This window comes from Apteryx mantelli, chromosome 1 (assembly GCF_036417845.1).
Source record: "Apteryx mantelli isolate bAptMan1 chromosome 1, bAptMan1.hap1, whole genome shotgun sequence".
In the NCBI taxonomy this organism is placed as follows: Eukaryota; Metazoa; Chordata; class Aves; order Apterygiformes; family Apterygidae; genus Apteryx; species Apteryx mantelli.
This window is the reverse complement of record NC_089978.1, coordinates 175,162,668-175,189,344: the sequence shown is the minus strand read 5'-3', so window position 1 is coordinate 175,189,344 and position 26,677 is coordinate 175,162,668. Positions and strand designations below refer to the sequence as shown.

The 26,677-nt window shown below is 37.9% G+C and overlaps 1 protein-coding gene across 1 annotated transcript; it reads right to left on the bottom strand.

Annotated features, from left to right (window-relative positions):
* Positions 1-830: 830 nt before the first annotated feature.
* On the bottom strand, positions 831-25,685 carry RASSF9 (Ras association domain family member 9). Its single transcript, XM_013947381.2, has 2 exons — positions 25,620-25,685; positions 831-2,270 (listed from the first exon to the last, which is right to left on the bottom strand). Exons 1-2 carry the CDS (start codon positions 25,664-25,666, stop codon positions 1,001-1,003), a joined length of 1,317 nt encoding a protein of 438 aa, XP_013802835.1. The 5' UTR covers positions 25,667-25,685; the 3' UTR covers positions 831-1,000.
* Positions 25,686-26,677: the final 992 nt, after the last annotated feature.

Sequence of the window (26,677 nt, the reverse complement as noted above, 5' to 3'; positions counted from 1 at the left end):
CTTATTTGAAAACCTTAACTACCTGGCCATTGGGAATCAGCATCCAGCCAGAGCCAAAAATGTCTCGTTCCTGCCTGTCTCTTGTGTTGTGCTTGATTTGGTAGTCGTGGTCGGAGGAGGTCTAAGAGACCGGATCCTGCCAGTGGGATAGGCAGGAGAACGCCTTGGTGAAAATGCCCCTGGGGCTTAGGTGTGAGCTAGGGATTTGAGCAGCTCGCAGAAACAGGCCGTAGGTGGTTCTGACATGCTCGCTGGCAGAAACTATGTGGACTTAACCATCACTGAGGCAACTACAGGGTGAGAGCAGATGAGTAGGGCTGTTAGAGATCTTAGTAGCAGCTGGATGCTTCTGAAGGAGAAGGGAAATTAAAAACCTATGTGTGTAAAGTCATTTTTAAAATGGGTCTTAGGTGTTTTTGAACATGTCATCCTGATAACTCAAAACTAAGTTTAAATATACAGCATAAAAGCAATTGCCTTTTTTGTCCTACAGTATCATAAAACCTAATTTTAAATAGATTACATGCTTGATTATACACACCTTTACAGCAGCTTCATGCCAGGGAAACTCCAGCTGAATAAAGCTAATGTAACAGAGCAGAAAATCAAGCTCTCTGTCTAGTTTCAGCTATTCTCTAATTCACATTCCTAAAAAGTTACAGAGGCGGACCCAAAGATTAGTGGATATCAAATCCAGACTTTTGGTCCAAGCCAATCAGAATGCTCCTGTTTCACTGAGTATCAATATTACAAAGTAGAAACACCATTCTGATTTAGCACAGCTAACAATCTTGTACCTACTAGCAGTTAACCCATGAGACTGCCCATGCATTTAAGCACAAGTATAATTTTAAGCACATAAATAGACACTGTTTGCATTGCTAGTTTGGTGCCACAGTTTAACACCTTAAAGGACTGAACTCTGAAGACAATAAGGTTTACTAATGCTTATAAATATCCTCCAAATGATGACTTTTTATAAATGCGTGACTGTTTTCAACTATGTCGATAACAGGACCAAGTCCCCTGAAGTTATTTCGGAGTCCTGACTGTGGGTAGAGCTGATTCCAGTGTCAGAGTCTGTATCATTTATGTCCAAATTAGTCACTCTGTGAAGAAAGTCAGGAACTGCAATGCTGGAGATGCCAGTGCCCTTGGATGGCTCTTCATTTGATGGAAGCCTGGCTTCCATGTTGTCTTTAACATGTAGTAAATTAAATTCTTCTGCAAGAAGTTCATATTCTCTTTCCTTCTTTTGAAGCAGTGAGTCCCTGTATGTAAGCTCTTTCTGAATGCAGCTCAAGTATGAATTGATTCTCAGACCATCTTTCATACTTTTTTCCAGCTCACATTTTACACTTTCCAAATTGGAGTTTTCCAGCTCAGCATTAGTAGCTCCTTCTGTGTGCACATCATCTGCATTTCTTTCTGTGCATATACCATGTACCTCTTTTTCAATTTCAGCACAAAGCTTTTCTATTAATTGTTTGTGATGTTTCAATCTCTCTTCAACCTGTAATATCCCCTCACTTTTATTCAAATATTCATGCATCTCTTTTTGATCATCTGGTCTATTCACCTGCTGCTCAGCATCATTTGGATTGACCATTAAATAAGAGTCCTGCACATAATTTTCTCCATCATTGGCTACACGATCTAGATGGAATTTAGCTTCACATTTTTCAATTTCCATATCTAGTTCCTTCATTCTAAGGACTTGCTGATGAATCGTGTGATCTTGAGAAATGATTAGATGAATCAATGTCTCCATATTATCTCTCTCTTGCTGAACACTGTCCTGTTTAAGTTTGGCCAGTTTCCGGAAAGTCTTCCTGACAATTTTCTTCTGCTTGTCTATTGGCAACATCTTCATGTAATTTGCTGGACTGAGCTCCCACTGTTTTTCTACATTTTGTACTACCTTAGCTTCAGCTGTCTTCCACAACGGAAATGAGAGGAAAGCATCGGACTTTACCAACACAAAGTGCAAATTAGGCTGCTCTTCTCCCCAGGCCTTCCAAAGTCTCAAAATCTTTGTCAAAGGAGGAAGGACTCGCTCGGAACCTCTCCATTTTTCTATAATACAGTAATCACTAGGTTTTCCAAAAAGGACCTTTTTCTCTCCAAATGTTGCCTGATGTTCCTCTAGTAGCGCATGAATCACTTCTGCACACGTTGTGCGCTTTGTCAGGCCACATACAATCTTCTCCTCCTGGCAAACCCAAACCACAATCTCTCTTTCATTTGAAGCCATGTCCTTGCTGGGAGATCTGAAAAAAAGGACAGAAAATATAAATTACATTTCAATGGCATAGACTACATGAATAAAAACTGTAATTCTGATATGACTACCACACTGAAAAACTTCCATATTCCTGTACATTTTTTTTAATTACATGAAGAAATACTTTTAGATTAAGTAACAGAAAAGCACATCCATTTCAGCTGCTGCTCTGATATTATTACTAGTGCAGATGAATGTAAATTTCACATAAAATGTCTTTTATCCCTTTTTTGGTATATTTAACAAGCATGTGTTAACAGTAAGTGACACAAGTTTGGCAATCTACATTAAATGTCCAGACTCCACTGGAGTCACATAACTTTCAGATCTGCATCAGTTCTCATCACACAAACATTGCATAAACATTGATAGGCTCTTAATATCACTCAGGCTTTTGAAGGGAAGAATCATGTTTTCAAATGCACACTGAACATATGTGGATTTTGAAATACCACTGAAAATAAGAAAAAATGATAGAAGAGCATCTGAGTTAAAAGAACACGATGGTAAGACAAAACTATAGCTTTTCTGCCACACATGCACACTCAAAAGCATAAATACCATTGCTTACACTGTGATTTTCATGAGCAAGTCTCATGAAATTTGGTGCTATTACTAAAGTACCAAGCAATCTGAATCTCAGTGACTTATGAAAGAGTAGCTGCTTTGAGAATATATATATATATATGTTTTCTAACCTTTGGAATGATACAGAAATGCTTCAGAATCTAACTTATATGAATGCCATCAAGTTTTTAAAGTTCAAATAATATATATTTTAAAATTTATGAATTCCAGTGAATATGGCATTAACCTAACATTACCAGATAGTACCAACTTATAGATTAAGATACCTAAATTCAGGTATCGAGGATCCCATTATAGTTACTGTAGCTCTTTAATCAACACCTAATCACTGGAACCTAGAGAGTCATCCAGCTGACCAAATGTAGGTGTTCACATTAGAGTAAACTCTTAAGTTTGTCCCCGTCCGTCCAACCTGGACTGCAAAGGATTACATCCAATGCCACAAGACCATTCTGCCAATGCAGGAGATGTGGCTGAAAGTAATGGGATTTGTACTGAATATTCCAATCCTCTAGTTTTCACAAGCATAATTTGCTGCTTGCCAGAACTTGGGATTTGGCATCTTGCCTAGAATGATAAAACAATTAATTCCTGAGAAAATTACATTATTTTGCATTTTCTGGTATCACTTTCAGTTCATTTGAATGGATGAGACAGTCCCACGGGGAAAGTCTGAAAATGATAATGACAATTTGGACAATATCCTAAGGGCTTAATACCACTATTGTTCATATCTGGCACTACTTAGTCACTGTAGTTTTCTAGTCATGTGAGATGTAGTAGGAACGGAGTCTTACTTGACTTAATTAGGGTTATACCCTGTGATTATCAAAGCAACCCAACTTGCTTCTTTTTCTTAATTGCTACACAACTTGAAAGACAAGTGCAATTCAATAAATTGAACTATGATTGACTCAGCTGTAGGTACCACTCTGACTGGGAGGCAAGAATCCTCAAAAGACAAGAGATTGCAACTGAATAGCAATAAAATTTAGAGGAGTGAGTTTTATTAGTATCATTGAACAGGAGAGCTCTGTCCAACAGCATTGTTTCATCTCTTGGAACATTCCCCTTTAAAAATTTGTGTTTTGTTAGATTACTCTGAGTTATGACATCATCTTCTCAATTCAATAGTTCCTTCTTACAGGCTAGCATTTTACAGTTATTATAATTTTAACTGGTATTCAGAAGACTAATAAATATTTCCTAGACTATTAAGACTATTTTTATATATGTGTATATATATAATATATATCAAAAGGATATCAAATGGCAGAACAGCACAAAGAAGCAGAAATACGCAAGTTGAAAATGGGAGGGAGAGGGGAATGAAAGACAATACCAGACTAAATGACACTACTGTTAAATATGTCATACGCTAAAAATTCAGTATTTGTCATTTTTTGTAGGTTTACAGGATAGAGGGTGCTATAGAAACATTTTTGTCTGCTGATAGATTGGTAGTTAAATGAAACTTGCATAAATAGATAATTGCAACATAGGTCACTGACAGTCACAGGTGACCGATGTTGCAAATACCTCTCTTCATTTTACACTGTGGATATAAAAAGAAAAAAATCCAGCTGAACTACTGAGTTACATTAGATGTTAAGGATAAAATGATGCAAAATGAATTATCAAAAATACAGTGTCTTAGTGTCAACTATAACCTATCTAGAAATAAAAGTATATTACCAGTCAATGAATTTCAACTCAGAAATGTGCTGACAGAAAAATAAAATTAAAATAGGTGCAAAAATTTAAGAAATACTAGATTGGGACTTTGAGGCAGTAAGTTCAGAAAGGCTCTTTCCTGTTGCTTTTTTAATCAGTAAACACATTTTAGAGAATGCATGTTATCTCAGCCTGTTAGCATTCTTCAGCAATTCTTATACAATTTGTTTCCACACTGAAACTTTTTTTTTTTCCTCATTCCTGTTTTTGGTTGATTTCCATATTCTCTCCTACCCAATATCTTCAGTGTGTATTGGATTATATGAGTTAAGCAGATTATGAGAATTAAGCAGAAGCTTACTTTCTCTTTTCCTCCTGGCTCCTTTAAAGCTTGCCTATGAAGACAGCTTCTGTCTGTGATGTTAGTAATTCATCAAATAAATTTTTAATTCCTATACAGTATTAGTGTACTGATAAATTTTTATATTGTATTTATTTTACATGGACTTCCCATTGACTTCAGCAGGAGTTAAACAAGCTACTGATGAAAACAGAATTGCTTATTACAAAGTAATCTCAATTTTGCTCTTGCTTTTTAATTTAAAAATAATTAATTAGTCATTTATAATCTCACAGTGCCATGGAGTTCTAATATTAAAAAAAAAAATCAAGTGTTATTATACTCAACTACAAAACAGTAAACTGATGTGGTCTTCCATGGTCTTTTAAGGAAAATTTATTGTATAATTCTTTAATTATAGTTAATCTAGATAATGCCAAACAAAAAATGAAGCTTCTGCTTGTCAATCATACCATAACAATTACTGAAGACTTGCTTTCAGGATGAAAAAGATGCTAATACTAGCAGCCATCTTTCATTATGCTATTCTTTCCTCACAGAAGGTACACAGCAGATTCTGAATACACCAGGTGAAATTCATCTCACTTAGCCATCTGGAAGTTAAGATTTAAGTATAAACTTATCATCAGAGCTCCTTATTTTCATGAGAGGAGAGATGACCTCCAAGGGGAAAGTCATCACATCCTAAACCATCTATAACAGTTGGGATGAATCCTCAAATGAAATCTCTGTCTTTCCATGACTACAAGAGACCTATTTGATCACCTTCAACTAGCTACCTCATTTTCCAATACCTAAATACAAATGAGAATAATCCAATCAGATTTTGGTTTAGCATCTTAGAGAAATATAACAGGAACGGTTTAGATAGCAGTAGACTTACTAAAGATAATTAAACATGGGACCTATGTATTACAACTTCATAGCTTAGTAGACATTAACTTAAGAAGGACCATTCACTGCTTGTTTTTTTACTAACATATACAAGAAAATCTATAAAGTAATTACTAATACTAATGAAGGTATAATCCAGTTTGTCACTCCTCATCTTGAACAAATGTTGGTCTTAGACAATTTTTTTTTTTTGAGAGAGAGAGATGTAGTATTAAAATGATAACATTCAGCAACAAGCTCTGCTTTTAGAAAGTCATTTTAATAAAGAGGTGAGCTTCTCATATGTAATAATTCCTTGGCCTTCACATCCCTCAGTTTTATAAAGAAAGCAAAAGAATGGTCATTTTTGAGTAACCTATCAATTGAATCTGTAATGACTAAGATGTTTTTCCAGTTTAAATTTTTGGCTTTCTTCAAAAACAGTTTCAAAAGCAGCTTTTTCAATACTATTTAGGCAACTTCTTCATTTTTTCAACAGTTTATTGCTGTTGCTGCAGACATCCTCAAAAGCTTACAGTTCTGCTTGAATTCTTTTTCTTTGAATAGATCACTGAAATGTTCTCTCTCTCTCCCTCTCTTTAGTTATCCATTTATGATTTAAAAGCCTTGATAATAATGACAATGTGCAAACAAACCTTTTCTTGTAAAGTTATTTGTTGCTTAGGAACAAATTTAAGCTTAAGAATGGTCAAAAGTACATTTCCTTTTTTTTTTTTTTTGACTTCTAGTTTCATCCTTTTATTCTTTGCTTCTCTTGTTACCCAAAAGAAAATCTAATCATGTTATAGACCTCACACAAAGCCTTGATTGTGTCAGCACAAGCTAACTGTTGAGTGTTAGATATACACTACATGAATTTATTATTCAGGCCCACGGGAAAAAAGGTAGTACATTCCAGCAGTGCATAGACAAAACAAAAACGTGTATGCATGCATGCTGTGCAAAGTCAAAATATGAGATAATTTAAAGGCTAGAAGCAGCACTTTTGATACTCCCCAAATTTAAGTGATGTTCTCCACAAAGAACATACATATCAAACACATAATTTTATGAGCACCTTGCTAGCACTATTGTTCAATGCTTTATCAACTTTAAGTTAATATGACCAATTTGCAAAAACAATTTTTGTATATTAGTAGAGTGCTTCAAAACCTGAGACTATGTTCATGATCAAAAATGTGATTAGCTGTGTCCCCAGTCATTAAAATCATTAATAAAGAATTAAAAAAAAAATCTGTAAGTGAAAATAGATGGCACACAAAGCAGTACATTGATCCTTTGATGGAGAATGTATAAAACTGTTAATGATTTACAAATTCACCATCACAGAGCTCATGCTGAAAAGCCATTTGTGTGAAATAGCTCAGTCGTATTTTTTCACCAACTTACTGGTGAAATCAGCTTTTACGATTTTGATTTTCAGAGACTGAAGAGCTTTTACTTATTATGTGTGAATTCAATTACTGTTAATCAGATGCCATAAAGCTGTACCTGTTAAAGAGCACAAAATGTTTGTGGATTGGAATATTTTTGTACTCTTAGTGTAATGTCACCTTTTTTTTTCATTCATCATTGCAGCTGCAAGTGGCACATCATCTGTAATTAATTACTCTTTTTGTCAGGAGGATTCTTTCCACTGTTTTGCTAGTAGATGATATAACTGATTCAGCTCATTCTACTGTAAAAAAAGAATTTAACTTTGTACTTTTGAGATCTTTTCTTCTCTTCAGCTATTTTTTCTTTTGAAACTCTGCTTGCATAAACACATTTCATCATGCATGAGCCCCAGAAAGCTGCACAACACAACAACCATTTGCAATGCAAAAAAGGCAACACGACAATCATTTATAAACAGCCTCCTATTGGCAGTATAAAATCTAGCGATGGTGCGACTGAATGGATGGTCTGACCTGCAGCAAATTGGATGATATCTGGGGTTTATCATTGACTGGCTGTCACAAATCTGCCCACCTGGATTTTGGCAAGCAGGTATTTGTGCTGTGGTCATCTCTTCGTTCCACACCCTTCAGTGTTCCCTCCATTTGCAAGGACGCAGAGGGCACACGCCTTCTTTTGCCGCACACCAATGAATCTTGTTATCTCCTTCTCTGCGCCTCAGATCTTGGCCATAATTGCCTATCACAGAAATCTGTTAGCTTTCAGTTGTATTTACTTGTTGGGAATAAGGAGAGGCCAAAATTGCAGGGACACCTATTTGATATGAACAACCTGCAGATGTCCTATGCGCACATGCTACACAGACAGCCATTTGAGAGCTTCTCTGATATCAGTGACATTTACAAATCAAAGTATATGAGGGCTAATGACTTCATCAGTCACCACATTCCACTTAGAAATGATAGTATCATTGCTTTTATCATTTATTTTTCAAAATCTCAGTATGTATACACACACAGAGGCATATATGAAACAACAGAATATCATGCTGAAAAAAGGGTCTAAACATATTTTGGCTCTGTGGGATTTGCAAAAAGTAAAGCTACTGGTGTCATGTGTTGCAGTCCTTGCTTGAATGAAACTAACTTAATTTGATCCAATGGGATTTTTGACAGAGTAAGTTTAAGCACTAAAGATATAAAGAATACATAACCCATACAAAAGTTCAGGTCAAAAGCCTCTCAACCTTTCAGGCACAAATGGATCACATTAAAAGTTCACACTAAGTTTATTCAGGCCATGCATATCTAATTCACTTTTTTACTCAACTTTCTATCACCTTCTGGATAGTCATTCAGAAAGCAATAAAGGCCAAATCCTACACACCGTATGCCTCCTGCCTAACTAGATTACATGCTTGAGTTTCCTAAGGGCAGCAAGGAACAAGTATCTGTTTTCTCACCACCCAAAGAAGTTGGAATTACTCCAGAGCTTTAGGGATTCTAGACAGCCTATTAACTAACGCCATACCCATTCCCCTTCACCTATCCTTAAAAAACAATGTTTATGGAGGCACAGTTAATGTCCATGTCATGTGGGGGATATAAATTCCATATATGACATGCCAATATCTTGGTCCTTCTTCCCTTCTGCACCACACTAAAGTCAGGGCAACGCCTAGCTAAAAAGAGCCAAGGCAAGGCAGGACTGGTACTATAACAACAGTAATCAAAAAAAGCTTGATGTGGATATCAGAGTAAACCTGATAGTGCAGTAAGACTTGGAAAGGACAACACAGAACTTGGGAAAGGAAAATAACTCCTTCAAAAGAACTAACCTAAATTTCTCTCTACCATCTCTTTTTGCATCTGTTTAATGATGTTCAATGATACATTTTTTTCCTTTACAGAAATACATCTAGGTATTTATTAAAAACAGAAGAGAGTATTGGGCATCTAGGTATTGATGTGACATTTATCAAACAAACACATACAGACAATAGTTTGGATGTTCAAATTAAAATATTCCAGGTACTTGAAATAATATAATAAGTTAAACAAAGGCTATTTTAGCCAGCTGTGTACAGCACATTCCTCTTAGTATCATTTTAGCTACAATTTGTAATTCCTTTTTAAATGCACTATTTTTTTAACTCAGCAAGAATCCCATACCATCAGTAAGCCTTTATGAAATATTTAAATTAGCCACAGCTCTTGAGAGTTATATTCTATATCAATACACATTTTTGCACTTAAAACTATTAGTTCTATATTCCTTCTGTAGTTGGATGCCATCACCTTAGTTTGCTGCTGCACAGAATTGCATACATTACAATTCAACAGTGATATAAAGTAGAAATTTCTGTTCATGCAAACATTTTACACTATCCTAGTGCTCTTTGACAATTTTCATTTAAATTACTTGTGACTAGATATGAAATAATATTATTGTGTCATATCACAAGTAACATGAAAAGGTAGACTGATAAACAAAAGTTATGTAAAATAAACATTTTATTACAAATAAGTCATTCACTCCAGAATTCTTGCTGTATTGAAATGTCAAACTCCAGTTAAAAAAAACATGGGAAATTTTGTGCCTCATTCTAATATCTAATGCTTGGATACTAGTGGCTGAAGAGGGACCCATATTTAAGAAAAATAAAAAGGAAAGGAAATTGATACTGCTTACAACAGATATAAGAGAAACAAAAGCAATATACAAGAAAATGGGACACTAATAGCTGCATCATTTGATAAGCAGAAAGATAGCAGAGTTTATACAAAGAAAAAATGAAAGCAAAGAAATTGTACTAACTCAGTATTTTACACTAATAGAAAGAAATATATAAAAGACATTGTAAGAGGATTTATCCACCCTGCTCACTAGATAGGAAAGATAATTACGGAAGATTGTCCTGAAAAAAGATTGTTTAATAATGACACAGTAACTCTCTGTCATTGCTCCAGTGGTGGCAAAATCTTCTTTGCTAAATTCAAGTGCAGGTTTTCAGCTGAGATGACTGAATGGCTGCTGTACCCTCTCCTTCACTTATTAGCTCTGCCCTGTGCCATGTTTATGCTCCCAACCACTAAACCTACAGACAACTGCAAAAGCTGCAGTCCCCATTCAGAGGAAGACTGCATCTGCTCCGGTCCTTTTCTCCTGCCTCAGCTCTGAAATTACTTCTCTCCCCCTCAGGCTGCACATTCTCTATAAATTACATACACACTTGAAATCTGCCTCCTGTCAGACAAATCATCATTTTTCCATTATATATTCAAAGGCATAAGTTTGGTAAGTGAGTATTAGTCAAAAAATGTTTGGATTGCAGTGAGTAACATTAGCAAGTTTGCTAAGTACCCAGAATGCTGTGACAGGTACCTTGTTCAACATATCAGGTCTGTAGTTGTGATGGCCTGCCAAAGGGGAGGTTTGAGAACACAGGAGACCTAGTTGTCCTCCAAAATATTTTTTAAGATGAGCAACAATAACATTAACAATTTACTGGAAAAACATGCTTTGACGTGCATATTGCAACTGCTACTGAGGAAGCAGATGTGATACTGTAATGGCAGATCCATTAAAAGCTCCAGAACCAAAACAAAACACTGACATATCAGTGGTAGTAATTCTTTGGACCATGATGGGGTGAATGGGAAGATGGGCATTTTCAAATTCTCCAGTGCTGGTAAGCAACATGCAGTTTAGGAATATCAATGTAGCAAATGCTACATTCTGATTTTGGGCAGTGGTCAGTTCCCATAGCTCACAAATGAAGATACCGCTGAATTTTAGCTACCACAATCATATTGCAAAAATATAATTCTTTGTAGTGCTCCTCTGTTTATTTAAGTGCCTATGCATATTTAAGAGTCAGTTAAACTGTACCATTGTTGTTGTGCTTCTAATTCTCTACCATCACCTTCAGTAACACAGAGGAAGTAATAACATTTATAGCTCATTTAAAAGACAGACCCCTAAACTACAAAGTTAGAACTGTTGTTATTAGACAGCTAATAGAAATTTAGTTTATCTCATTTTTCACATTAGATTTTTTTTACAGTTGTCTTAGCAACACTCTTGTTGTTTATGAGCTTTTGGCATTAAAGAAGTGAGGGGAATTCCATGGGTTGAAAACACTAATTTTTTTGTTGTTGTGGTTTGATTAAATTCTGTTCAGCCTTTCTTGAAAGGCAAATATACACTCTTTCCCTCCCCTGGCTTTGCTGACATCTTGCTCAGTGAATAAACAAACACAGAACGCTCTGAGGTTGGGTTTATACTGCCAAAACATGAACGAAGTACAATCTATGTAGAGCAGTCACACTAATGTAAGTTGAATAAAGGAACAAGATACAGACAAGGAAACCATAGGATTTCATGTCACCTTTCTGATAGTCCCTGGGACAAAAGATGACTGGGATCTTCTTATGATCCCTTAGAAACAGAGCATGGCTCGAACAATTTATCACCACTTCTCTACTGCTGGTGAAAGCATATGAGACAGCTGCTTCCATAATTCACAATGAAAGAAAAGAAAGTCCTGATGGACTTGGTATCTTTCCACCAATGCCTCAAACCTAACCGAGGCTCAGCAAAGCATCTTTTCTTTTCCTTACAGCCTTTTCCTTACAATTGCCTGCTGTAATTACCTCTGTAGCTACTCAAGCAACAGCCTGTGGTGAACTTCAGAGCTTGGATGCTGTAGTCCATGATTCTGAGAAGGAACATCACAGGAATCAGTACTTTTATCTTCTGTCTTTTAAAAAACCCAACACTACCAAAACCCAACCCCAAAATATACAAAATTGTTTATAAAATAACTATGTTAGGCAAATGATTATCCTAAATACCATTTTTACTGTAAAGTTCAGTTTTATAGGTTATCAACAGTGTGACTTAAAGTTTCATCAAGTGGCTTAGGTAATCTGATGGCAAACTGCCATTCCTACCTCCTTGCTTGTGCCACCTCTAGTGTTAATCTGACCAAAGGGTTTTCAGCTTGCTAAACTGGCAGAAAGCTTACCCCCCACACACACATATATTCACACGTGTGTGTGTGTGAATACTGATCTCTGAATTGGGTCCCATGGTGTCAGGAGAGAATGAGTGCTGGTGCAAAGGAGATGGTGGGGAGTGGCCAAGAGCTTGGTAGGGGGTTACGACTGCCCTTTCAGCAAAAACAACTTTTTAGATCTGCACAGCCATCTCCTGAAATATCACCCTTAAAATTCCCCTTTACTATTTCAAATCCATCCTATTGTGCATTACAAAATTAAAGGTACTCCATACTATTTTTTTGAAAGGGGCCAAAGCATGGTCACATGGGCACCAAAAATCTGGCATTTCCTACCTTTACTTCCTTGACTTGTTCACCTCTCATGTTCTTTCAGAATAGCCCTATCATTAAATCTAGTTCAAGCAGCAATTCAGTTTGCCAGAAGTGAGAATGGCAGGATGGACCTAAATTTTCTTCTGTATTTCATTATTGTAATAAATTTTACAGACAGTCAACCTCCTCACTTCGAAATTATACTGTATAATCTTCTGTTTCATTTGCTTTCATTAAAGTATATTGAAGATGTCACCTCAAAAGGGGTTCTATCAAGACCTCATTTACAATCAAATTCTTTTTGGCTTTTTCAAATTTCTCCCTCAAACTTTCTGAAAGATAATTCAATGACAAATGTGTTCCATTACTTACAATATTTGAAGAGCTGAAAGGAAAAAAAAAAAAAAGAGATGATGAAGTGGACTCTCATATAACTCTTCACTCTGAAGAGCTAAATTGAGTACTAGATACATAATTACATTAACAAGAAAAGTGGACATAAATTTTAACAAAAGAAACCTGAAGCATTTTAGTGTCCATTGACAATCTGAGAGATCTACGTGCAGCTTACGCATTCTGGTATTTTTCTAAAATTGCTTATCAGTGAATGCTTCAGTATGTAGTTACGCAGCCACACGCTGATAGGGTCTCTGAACTATCACCACATCCTCTCTGAAGAAGCTACTGAGCAAACAAAATAAATTGTTAAACTTACTGACCAGACTCTTCCCTAGCAATGCTAAAGAGGGCACAGGAGCTTGCAAAACTAGTTCTATCCAGCTGAGGGACAGAGATGGGGAAGGCAAGGAGGGAGGAACTGCTGTCTGAAAGCAGGATCATAAAGATCAAGAGACCTGGGAGATTCACTGGATTCCTATAAAGAAGAGAGTATAGGCAAGAGAGAGATAGAGATGCACAGAACAGTGTCTTGTAGCACACACATACCATTTCTAGCTATGAGAAGATGAAGGAAGCTGACTGCAGAGGAAAAGACATTCCATGATTCAGATAAAACTCCATTTGAATCCTAAAATGTGTGACTGATCACAACTTAACCCCAAAGGTGGTCTAGAACTATGACAAAACCGTTAAAATGAGTAAAAGCATACTTTTCCCTCTTCTAGCTGAAGTTAGGAAGGACTCGATTTTGAATCCTCACAGCCTGTTTACAGTTTAGCTTTATTATCCAGTTTACTTCAGGAACTGGCCTTTACATTCAGGATATCCACAAGACAGAAGCTCTTGGAAAAATCTGTAATGAATCCACTGCGGAGTCTGGAACCAGTAATATAACTGGCCCACGAGGTGCCATTTCTAATGAAAGAATAGTAGACAAAAATCTGGTGTACAGCAAGTGTGTCAGGAAGGCTACGGGAAAATGATATAGTGCTTCTTAAAAGTGAAGAAATATCCCCCTCTGTTTCCAGCTGGGGCCACCTGAAGAGGTTCACAGTCATGTCAGTTGTCCATCACAACCCTCCCACTGCAGCTGACTCTCCCTTAGATATGCCATGCTGCTTATCTGACTGTTCTCCAAACCACAAGAGTCCAGATGAGTTAGACCATAAAGATAAAGGCCTCTTGTTAAACTGTCTACAATAAACCTCCTGAATGTGACTGAAGAAATCATACAAAAATTTCAGGCAGCTAAACTGAAGAGATGGTAACCCCTAGCAAGAGATTTGTGAGGAACAGTGAGGAGCAGGTGGGGGCCAAAGAAACCCTGCAGTCAGCACAGCTGAAGCTGGAAGAGGACGCGTGTCTGTGGCCATAGGACAAGAGAGTCCCAAGAAATCATGGTCTAGTTTTGCGAGACGCCATCTATGGCAGGATAGCGATTATCCCAAGAGGGTGGTGACACCAGAACAACACTGCAAACTACTTGCCTTTAGTTCACAGAAAGTCAGACTGAGTCAACATTCAAATTAATCTAATGTTTCATTATTTCATATATCCAAATGTCTTTGCAGCTGGGGATCCTTTCAACATATGAGCAATGCATATGACTTTATAGCTCAGGGAGGATAAAAAGACATTTTACTTCCAAGAAGATATTTCATAAATTGAATGGATACAGCAGTGACAGCTAAATGAAGGCACTCTTCCTTCTGCCATGCAAACAACTGTGATGTTTGGAGAAACACAGATATTTAGAATTCTTCTGTGACATGTTCACATTCTGCTTGTCACCTCCGACTTTTAAAAAACCCTTGTATGTACCCAGTTTTATAACATTTAGATGCATATGTATGCAATTTACAGAAATGCCTATTTCTGTATGTTATGTATGATAATCTGTTTTTTTGTAATATATTTTATTGTATACTAGATGTAGATAACATTTCTTTAATACAGGTTAGATCTATAATAAGATATATGACACTATACCTTATGTGCTATACATATGAATAAATTATATGATCACATACAACACAAACTGTCTCATATACGCATTTATATTCTAAATATATACCTACCACACACACACTCTTTACTAAAAAGAAATATGCGTAAGTTGCAAAGTCACACATGCTCAAAAATTGTAGGCACTAGTGTTTCCTACGCTTCTTAGCTCAATGAAAATTAATTAAATTCAGGTTGTTCATAGTGAGATGAATCCTTACTCTTACATCCTGGACCCTGCTTCACTGAATGTGTGCAATAGACAATACTCATTCATGCTAGAGTCCCAGAAGGTACTGAGGCTTTGCAAATACTGGGTGTTATAACTTTTAGGTGCCTTGCCCACTGCTGCAATTTATAATCCCTTCTTTCCACAAAAAGTGCCACAGAAGAGTTAGACCCCTAACAGTGGGATTTGTTGACACCAGCGGGCTTAGCAGGAACTGATCTAAAATAGTCAGAAATGCAAACAAAAGGGTAGGACTTAAGCATTTACTGTTGGACCACATTCAGGTGTTTCACCTGCACAAAACATTACAGCATTAATTAGAAGTAGAACCGAAAGCCTGAATGCCTTCCCCCAGTGAAGCCTTCAACACAAATCTTTGTCTTTCTCCTAGTTACTGTAACTAACTTATAAAAGTTAGCACAAATTGAACAGCTTCAACAGGAAACACAGAGAATTCCAGTTGATTTAAGGACTTCCCTGACAAATAGATGCTAAGGATCCAAATTCAGGTATCTCACAAGGTGTTCAGACCAGAGGGACACTTGGCTGCACTTTGTATATCATTAGACATGCTCTGAAGAGGGCTATTAGATAAGACCTCATGGATGGAAAAGGTGAAAACTTGCCTTTCTTTTCATTTTGGTAGGGTATGAGTTAGATGCATAGCTGCAGAGTTTTCAGGACCTGTGTGAGACTAGCAATGGTAGTATATGAATCTGGAGAATGCTGCCAGCCAAAAGTTACTGCCACATGTTTTACTGACAATTCTGTGAACCTTAGAAGTTTCTAATGCTTGGCTTAAGGGACTGCAATGGCATTTAAGCATCAAAGTCTCCTTTGTAAATCTAGCCCTTATTACTTACTTTTGTTCAGTACGTGCCCATCCTATCTTCTCTCCTGTGCACAATACTACCCTTGAAAGAAGACACAATTTTTCATTTCACTAGGACTTTTACCTGGTGTCTTTTGTGCTTTTTATCACTAGATATACAACTGCTTCAATAACATTACTGAATTTATCTTCCTACCCTCTTCTAGGGAGTAAAGAAGACCTTCCTTTTACAAATCCAAAGCTCAAAGAGTTAGGCCAAAGACTTCCACTCATTCCCTGTCTGGATGATTGAACTGGTATCTATAACAAAATACGTCTGAATTGGGACATCTGTAAACTTCCTTTGCCCCTGTGAGTGCTTAGCCCTTGTGCAAAATAGATTACAGGACATCAAACTAGAAAGTGAGGAACATGCAGTGAGTAACCACTTTTGTAAACTGCAGTTTATGTGACTTGCCCAGCATCACATAGGAATTTTCTGGCAGGAGCAGGGAATACCATCCAGGTTATTAGGATGGTTCTCCCTTAATCATACATTAGCCACCTGTAATTCACTGCTCCATTCACTATTTGCTTTTTAATTTCTAAAATGAATGGTACAAAAGATGGTATATGTTCAGTACAGTGTTAATTAGGTCCTCTACAAAGTCTGAGCATGTTCCACGAAGGCAGGATATTCAGAGATGTTAACCTTCCCTTTGAAAGCGATTTGGGTGGAGCTCATCCCATCTATTTAAAATGTAGATGTGTACTCAAAGATAATTCTCTGAGTTTCCTCTGTAATCAGTGGCATAAGATAGGTACCTCCAAAAGGGTGACTAATAGATGTCTAAGGCAGAATGAATTGCCCTCTGGAGGTGTTTAGTTGTACTCATTAACTACAAAGAGTACCAAAATAACTAGACACCTATATTTCCAATGGCTAAAGTTGGGTAAGATGCAGCTCACCATTTGTGCTCTACTGTCTACCTGAATCTTATGAACAGCCTGACTGTCAATAAAAGTAAATGTTCTAACCATCCCCAACTGCAGTTCTAAAAATAACTCATATCTTTGTCTGACTCTTCTAACAGTCTTTAAAAGCAGCAGAACTAAAAATCTGGGAAAGCACAATAAAGTCAACAGCAATCCCAAACTTTTGTTAGGAAGCTGGGTTTGTACAGAGCTTTTCAGTAAAACAAGATACTAATAACAAAGCAGCCCTGAGAGATACAGGCAATAATGAAGTTAAACAAGTATAGTTAGTAGCTTAGCAATCAGTACAGAGGAAGTCTGACAACAGGCACTGTCCAAGTGAAACAACAGTTCAGCGTATCAATTTACCAATTATAAAGCCAACAGAAACAAGAGCAAATGAAAATCAGCATACGATCCTGCATTTATAAATATCACTAAGCCACTCTTTGATCAGTAGGAAGAATCTGATAAATTCCTGTGACAAATGAGGCATAAAATAAATTGTCAAAATACTGCCTCAACTGCTGTTCTGAATTTTTTTTAAGTCTAAAGTGCTTTCACAGTGGAAACTACCCTCAGTAGAAAGTTATGTTGAATTTGAAGGAGGTCGGGGAAAGAGAACTAAGGTGTTCCACATGGGTGAGGGAATCTATCAACAAAGAACAAATTGCAGGTTCAAGACCAAGGGCAGACTCTCTTGAAAGTTAGTAGTCTTCACTCAACTACACAACTCCTCTGAGGTCATGCATGCTTATAAGTTAAATTAACGTAAACATGTTTAACCCTGACAAAAACAAAACTTGGTCTACATTATTATTACAGTATTATTACATTTCTAAAAAAAGAATTTTATTCCTAAACAAGAGATTGTTATGCTTTTCCATATTTAATTAAACCTTGTTAGTTTCATATTATTAAAAGGAGGACAAAAGAAATATATCTTGTGCTTGTCAAGAGAGATGGTTATATTTTCCATTATGATGGGAAATTCATAACTCAGAATTCTTTACATTAATGAATGAGAACAGACAGGGGTGGAGAATAAAGAAAGCAAAGTAACCAGATGGACAGTTTTGGCTCTCAAAGTAGACAATTCAGATTTATGCATCTCATTCTTAGCAAATTTCATACCTCTGTGTAAATATATTTTCCTCCTATCATTACTCCTAGTAATGTAGCTGATTAATGAATGTAAAAAAAACAAAAACAAAAACAAAACAAAACAGGAAAACAGAGGTTTATATCACATCCAGGATAACAATACAAAAAATAAACTGGTGGCCTGGCTTCTTACCTATAAACCTCGTGTTCCAAAATATGTCTAGTAACCACCTATAACTTGATATAAAATGATTCAGATTGACACAGGTAAACATGTCCTCAGGCAGACACCTTAATATTCAGTAAAAGAGAAACACGTCTTTAAATAAAGTGCATTTGAGAGGTATGCCAAACTTAAAACGGAAAATAGTCTTTCAAGTCTGGTATCTTTTCTTCCTCTCCATATGGTATCAGAACTTTAGTTTTATAACACTAAAAATAAAATTGCAGGACAACTTTATTATCATTACTAATGAAGACCTTGCATTTTGATTTTTTACTTCAAAAGTCATCTTTCTCTCCTTATGTTTACCTCACAAAACCACCTCGCAATCTGTTAAGAAACACATGACAGTTTTATTTATTTCCTTTTCTGTGATTTTGCAGTCCTCCCCACAAGCAGTTTTATCATTAGAAGAAACCTTAGACTGTTGGAAATTTCTCTGTGAAGTACGCAAAATCAAAGCAAAACAATCTGTGGTGTATTCTCATTTCTCTGTGTGGCAGCCAGCTCTAGCGGACTGTACACAGGATTAGAAATAAGGAACTCCCAGATTTTAGTCATACCTCTCCTACTAACTTGCTTTCACATTGTGGACTTCTACAGAATTTACACTGTCTAGTCATGTCTTACTTATTCTCCTGAGGCATGTAAACATTATCACCCAAATTAAGGAAAACCAAGTATGCTTATCGGTTGTCTGAGGTCACAAAGCAAGTTTGTATCATTATCACTATTACAACACATGCTCCTTGAATGTACTTCTGGATAGGCCAAGACAGGAAAAAGCAACTAGTGGGTGGTTCTGGTGCCCAACTGAGCCAAGTTCCAGAAAGGTGCTCAACAATTTCCAAAAAATGTTTTCGTTCTGACAGGGCTCCCTGAAATCTGCAACTTCCAAAATCACTAATTATCTCTTGGCCTTTATATTTATGTGTAACACATATAAATGAGAAATGATTTATGAAAATTACTGTTTCTTATTGCAAGAATTCTGCAGTTTCATGGAAGATTTAGTACCCTGGAAGTAAAAATTCCATCACCGAAATTTGCATGACAAATATACTGCGCTCAATTCTACATAATTTTTGTGAAAGGGAGACACAGGCATGGAATAGTTGATAAATAAGTCAAGGTACAAACCAACAAACTGATTTGACAGAAACTTTCAGAGACGTCTATATGAAATTTGTCTGTAATACAGCATCATACCTACCTGAGGATTACACTGAACTATGTATTTTTTAATACCTACACTCTAGAGGATTGTTCTGGTCTTTGTTAGACAAATAAATGTAGTCATCTATTTTTTGCTCTAATTCCATTAAGTTGGTCACTTTCTTTCTGTTCATCATCTAGAACTCCTTTGACTTTTTATCTGTAGTGTCCAGTCTTGAAAGTATCATAACACATAAGAGAAACATTAGAAGAGACAATGATAGCTCAGCTCTCTATGCACAGAACTGGCTATCAGCATGTCCAACATACAACTCTAGGCTTAACTTAGTGTGTGGTCTCAGGCAAAAAGTTTATCTTGCATCATCCTTTTTGTCACCAGTAATAAGCATTTACCTACATACCAAAAAAAGAAGTTGGAGGAACTAATTAATGTTTGTACAGCACTTGTGATGTTAATGCTTGCAAATAATAATGTTTGAGATCATAATTTTAAGTTATTATTATTCACTGTATAAAACCAAACAAAAATTAAGATTTTCTGAGCATAAGGGTATACCTCTGCAGGACGTTCAAGAGGTTCTAGCCTGTGATTATCACTGACTTTTATGAAAGTTACTAGAGTTAAAAAGAAAAATCCCCATCTCTGAAAATGTTCATCTCTCTACTGACATCATTATTCATGCAGCAACATCTGATCCTTTTCCCTGCATGTAAAATATTACTTTTTCATTAGTAAAATAGGAAACCATCATTAACCAGTAAGATTTTTCTTCAGTTACTAAAAACATTTTTCTTTGTCTGAAGTGTGTTTTCTCAGCTTGACTGTACATTATATGAGTGCTTCAGATTAGCTTCAACTTAACCTAAGTACTGCTCTTTCTTTAGATGGTGTAGTATTACACCCATCTATTAGTCATTTTATTTACTCCACTGGAATGAAATTGCTGTCTGCCCTCCTGGGATAGTTGATAATTAACTCTTTAGAAATAAGGTTAGTGTTTTGCTAGACAAAAAGCTCTTCCTGAAAGTGAAGTGAACAAACGTATACAGAGATTACTAGAAAATGTATGCAACCATTTTGACCCCTGAGACAAAGCTTACAAGCCATATCAGTAAATAAATTTGAATGTATGAACTCCGGCTCAAAAAGGAACCTCTTCTTTGATAGTTCAGTAATGCAACTCACGCTCAGGGAAAAGCGAAAATAACGAGAACAATGTGTTCCACGATTACTGAAGCATACCAAACAAAAATCATCTTTTCATTTCAAAAATTTAATACAGATTACACCATTGATTCTGAATAAGCTTTTATCCACCCCCTCCAAATACATACCAAATTCCAGGTAGTCTTGGAACAAAAAGCACTTTTATAACTTCATACAGACCTCTCTCAAGGTATGTTCATCCGAGAAGTATTAGACATTTCACATGATTTCATTAGACTTACAGTATAGTTCACATGCAGTTCATTCAGATAAGCAGTTGATCTCCAAGAGCTTTTCCAGTCCGACCCCACAGGCTGAGTATTTTCAGTTTTGTTTCACCAAGGCTTAAAATGTACCACAGTGCACTCAACCGTAAAGCAGCAGAGGTGTTCAGAGTAATACTCAAGTCACTGAGCTAACTACATACACCGAGAAACTACTGGAAGGAGGGAGGAGAGGAGGGAACATGATAATTTTAGGTCAGTATCACATAGATGAAGTCTCTAATCTAATTCATTATCCTGCACTGTAATATAAATCCTGAGAGAATAATTGAATATTACTCGCGTTGGGGAGGGGCCTCTGACTCTCAGGACAGGAAAAACTCCCTCTCTGTGCATACGAATGAATGGATATGCATGGCCTTTCTTTCTATCTCTGAACCAGAGTTGAGGAGATGATTAGAGGCAGACAAAATGAGGAGGCAAAGTAAATGATTGCCTCCTATACAGAAACACTATGCTAACTGCTGTGGAGCTGAGACTTTGAGGGTAAAAAGTGGAAAAAGTCAGGAAGGAAGAGCAAAAGCAATAAATACATTTAAATAATAACAGATCTGCAACACAACTGTTTTATCATCAAACAGTACTGTGGGTTCAGATGTATTGTATGTCAACAGGGCATACAAATGGCTGTGGTAAACTTAGGACCAGCAATAATTACACTGGCAAAAATATTTCTCTAGCTATTTGTGCCTAACAGCATAGCCCTAGAGTTTCAAGGACAACTATGTGAAGAAGGATTCCCTGTAGAGTCTCCCTTTTGGCTTGCTTTTTTCCTGGCCTACAGCCAAACATTTGCATGGAACACTAAAGCTCTGATGAGTTTGGTTAAGCTTTAGATGAAAAACCCAAGGATATGGCCTCAATGAAAAAGAAATAGCAATGGAATCAACTTTCTTGGAGTGAGATCACCGGGAAGATAACATGATGGCAAGACAGTGATATACCCAGATATCCTTGAGGTGATGAGTAACATTTGAAGTGATTAAATGACAAAAGAACCTAAAGACCCATTCTCAGAAGTGATCAAATCTAGCACCCAAGAGCAGAGTAGTCTTAATCTTAGAAAATCAGTGGGGCATAGATTCCTGTGTTACTTAGCAACCAGGAAATTTTTATACACATAAAACATATGCACTGTAAATATATACGCTTTGTTTTTGTTGCTTATACTTGAATAGGGAGCTGTTTTGTCTCTGTGAAGTGCAATGCATTAGATCCATACTAGACATTATCTACAGAGAACTCAATAATCTTTCTCATACTCCATATGATTCAATCTTTGGCTGAGTATTTCCTCACATCACATACTTCCAAAGAGTAGCATCTTTAAGAGGTTTACCTAAAAATAAATCCCTTCAGGTTCAGTCATGTCACTGAGGCTGAGTCCTGCAGGAAAATGTCCTTTTTCCTTTATTTATTGCCTTATAAGGTGCAGCCTGTCCCCATGGATCATATTTGGATCTGTAGATGGGTGGGGCTTTGCTATCTTTTGAGTGTGTTGTTCCCCAGGGGACATATTAACAAGTATAAACACGCTCTGGGAACTATAATTATTTCTGGATGCCACAGGAGGTCAGAGAATAGTATAAAACACTCCTCACAAGTCTTGAAAAACATATCAAGATATCACTCATGCTCTTTCTGGCCAACAAAAATACGTCAGGGACCAATTCCTAGCTGGTATTCCTCTGAAATCAAACCAGGGCTTACAATGACCTACCTAATGATTACCTAAGTCTTGTGCCATCTCTCTGCATGAGCTAGATTTCAGCAGCCCAAGAGAGTAATACAGACCAAAGATCTCTCAAGCACAAGAAGCAGCTCAACATAGGTTTGGTCTTCCTGGGGCTTAATCACAGTTTCTTTCTCTGAAGGCTTCTGGCATCACAACCAGCATCCCCCCCGCTTCCTGTTCACATACCTCACACACAGAGTTACGGTTAAAGTAAACTCTTTGTTTAAATTCTAAGATCTTTGGGGTAGAGGCTGACATTTTATGACCTGGGTGTGAAGAGTCTACTACAAAACAGGGCCCTGATCCTTTATTGGGACCTCGAGGCAATGCTGCAAGAGGAGCACTAATTACAGAGGTGTCATCTTGTTATCTGAGCAAATCACTGTAACTCCTTCATTTTCCTTCTGGCTCTTGCTCCAACTACTTTTGTTGCCTTGACTAAGCCATTTAACTTAGTTTTATGTCCTCCTCCTGTAAACATACATTTTACTCCTCCAATGTAGTTAATGGTCATTACTCTTAGTGAAAATGCAAAGTGGGAAGAGGGGGGGGGAGGATAGTGCTTGCTCCCTTTGTACTCCCCCTTTGCTTGATATTTCTTCTCTTACAACTGAGATTCTCAAAGAGATAGGCAAGCACTAGACCTAAAAATAAGTAGCAGATTAAATTACACATACATACACACATACACAAAAGGACACATGTGTGTCCTTTTTTGGTCCCTCTTTACAGACAGGCAAATTAAGGCAAGGTAGACTAATGAGCCACAAGTTCTGACTTCACATCTACTGCTCTAAACACAGCTAAGGATTTTAATGTCACTTGACTTCCTATTCAAGATTTCAAATGAGTTGGCAATGATACAATCATAATAAAAAAAAGAATTATTTCATGGTTCTATTGTACTGCAAGACCCATTTACTAAGTCTATAGGCAAAGTCTGAATTCTCAAAGTTCAGCATTGAAAGCGAACTTGAGATATAGAGAAATCTACATATTTGAATAGGTAATAACAAAATCCTTAAAATAATTATGTGTTTTGCTTTGTTCTTGTTTTTTTTCCCCCCATTTCTATAGTCATAAGACTTTCATCCACTTCTTATCTCTACTGCCCTGGCAACACCTCTCCAGCCATAAAGGCATTAATTTGGGGGGGAATCAAATGAAAAGAAAATGCTAAATGTTCCCTGTGATGTTGCCTTTAAGATTTAAATTTTTATTTGCTATTTAAAGCTTTGGATTATGACCTTCTCCCAAGGACACAATGTCATATCAGTGAATGTAATGAGGTTGATGCAATTAGTATGAAGGTATTTTAAAAGTCCAAAGCGAAACAGATGCACAGGAATAGAGTGGAACTGTGCTTTGTGATTTAACATATTCAGATAATTGATGGCAATAGTAAGCCTTATATTTTAATAGGAATAAACATGCAGCTTTATGCAAAATCAATTTGATAAAAAAGCTCATGCACACCTTTCTAAGATGTTCTGAACACAGAATAGCCACATAAGGAATATTTGCATTTCCAAACTCATTAGCAAAATATACTTATGTAAGCAGTAACCTACAGTATTAATGTTTCTAAAATAGTACCATATTTTAAAACCTTGACTAATGTAGTTGTTCTATTTTTTATTTCATATAATGTATTAAGTTAGTCATTTCACACAGTCTCAACAACAGTCACACCTCCAGAAAAACTCTCAGTGTATCAAATGAGAGGAAAAAATCTCAAAGCCAAAACCTGCACTTAGGTCAAAATCAGGACATTTTAACAAGTCTTTTTAGGGCCCAAACCTATTCCTTCTGAAAAAAAGATCGTTCCTGGGGTACCCTTAAATATGGACTAAATTTCACTGGAGAACAACAGTTAAAGTGGGGAAGAAATTACAACTGATCTGTGAGCTTATCACTGAGCCAAAACGTCAGTGATATGTTTCTGTAAATCTTAGCTAGACGGGTTGAGCCACTGTAAATTCCATAGAGACCAAAGTAGCATTTTCACGCCAAGCAAATTTACTCTTTAAAGCTTTAATGCCCTCCTCGCGCTTCAAATGGTGACATACTTCCACACGAAGCATTTTTTGTTCTTTCTACAGTTCATGGGGATGGCATGTGTAAGCACGCACAAAGTGAGGGGCAAAGTCCTCGTAAAGAAACTTCGGAAGGAGCCAGCTGAGGGGCACAGCTGTCAACCGGCACATTTTTTTCCGGGCAGAAAGAAAGTCACCGAAGCTTAGCTCAGGGTTACCGGTAACCAAAAAGCCTCCCCCCACCTCGGTGCGCACACGCCGCCCTCCTGCCTCCTAGACTTACGGCCAGAAGACGAGTTAAGGGCTGATTACTCGCAGCGGCAGCCTGCGGCTCTCCCACCCTGGGAAAATTGGGGAGAGCAGAGCGCGGCGGGGCCCGGAGCGCAGCGCGGCCGCAGCCTCCCGTGAGAAACTTCGCCGAGTTTTTTCCCAGAGCGGGTGCGCGGCGCTGCGTGCGCGGCCGCGGACACTGACCGCCCCGCGCAGCGCCCCTGCGCACCGCGGCCGCAAGCTCTTCTCCTCAGCCCCGCTCTAGTCCCGGCTCGTTAAAACGAGGGACTTTAGATGTTGGCGTTGGTTTGGGCGGGGGAGGTTCAAAGTTAGGGAGAGCAATATCCTTCCCGCTGAAAGTTTTGCCTAGGACTTAAAGGGGCCAGAGCGGAGAGGGGAGAGGCAGGTAGAGGAGCGGGAGAGAGGAGGGGAGAAGCGCCCCTGCCCTCCGCACACGCTGCCCCGGCCCCGAAGCGGCTCGCACTCGCTGGTGAGCCCCGAAGTTGCAGCTCCCGGGGGCTGCGTTGTTCCGAAGCAACACATCCTTCCCCAGAACCGAAAAAAAGTATAAAAGAAATTCATCCCTTACTTCCCCCCCCCGCCCCATTCCTCCGCGTACGCGCAGACTTTACCTGTTTTTATGCCGGGTTTTTAATAAATTCCTTCCAAAGGGAGCCATGGTCCCAACGGCAGAAGCATAACATCAGCGATCTCCAAACAATTCGAGGGTGTTCCCTTCTCCCCTATTTTTTCCCTGAGCGCCTTCCAGCTTGTTAATAGTCACTGAGCGTAGCGATGAGCTGGAAGTTGTGTAATTTACTGCTAACTTTGAACTCCGGCTTGTTGCTGCTGCTGCTGCTGCTGCTGCACCTTTGGAGTCCTGCCCAGCTGCAATCTTGAAGGAGGCGTTTAGGAGCAGGAAAAAGAAAGCGGGGGGGGGGGGGAGAGAACTAACCCCACACTTGCTCCTGCGACGTGAAGTTATGTACAGAACTTGCAAAACTTTCAGCCTCGTCACCTTCAGGGCACCAGCCAGCAAATGGGAGAGAAGGGGGTTTGCTCCGGTGGGGAACTCTGCAAAAACACACAACAAAAGGATTGAAAACTTTCTCCGGGAGGTTCCAGCTACCTCAGGTCAAGTCGTTCAGCTAAACAGCAACGTTAATGAAGGGCAAGCAACAGTTGCCACACCAGTTCTTTGTACATAATAACCTGCCTTTCAGATCCAGGAGCAATACGGCTTTACAAGGTGTTGGACAAGTAATGGGAAGATGAAGGCACAAAGTCAGAGCGCTGCGGTCCCTTTGCCCTCCCTGGATTTTTAAGTAAACATGTGCTATTTGCAATAGAGACCTTCACAGACCTGGGTGTGAGCCACTGTGACTAAAAGCACCTCTGAAAACCTCTTAAACGTGGCCTAACAGAGAACAAGTGAGGCAGCAACCAGAGGCTCAGTTCATACTGGGATGTTGCAGGACCTTTTTTATTATTATTTTAAGCTAGCTTCACCAACAGGGAAATGAAAGCACATTAAAGTTCCTTTTTGCTGGAACCCCCTGGGAATGAGAGATTCGTAATTAAGCTTCAGAAGGGAAAACTTTTCTTTTTCTTTCCCCTTACTGAACACAGCAGCTTTGGAGTGGAGCGAGGGAAGGAGGACCCACTGCGCTGCAAAGGCTGACGCTGGTGG

What these genes read in the sequence shown, in the direction of transcription:
- RASSF9 (XM_013947381.2), bottom strand. Translation starts at nt 25,666, where the DNA reads ATGGCTCCCTTTGGAAGGAATTTATTAAAAACCCGGCATAAAAACAG. An exon ending in AAAACCCGGCATAAAAACAG is followed by an intron (nt 2,271 to 25,619) that starts GTAAAGTCTGCG and finishes CCTTTTTTTCAG; the next exon opens with ATCTCCCAGCAAGGACATGG.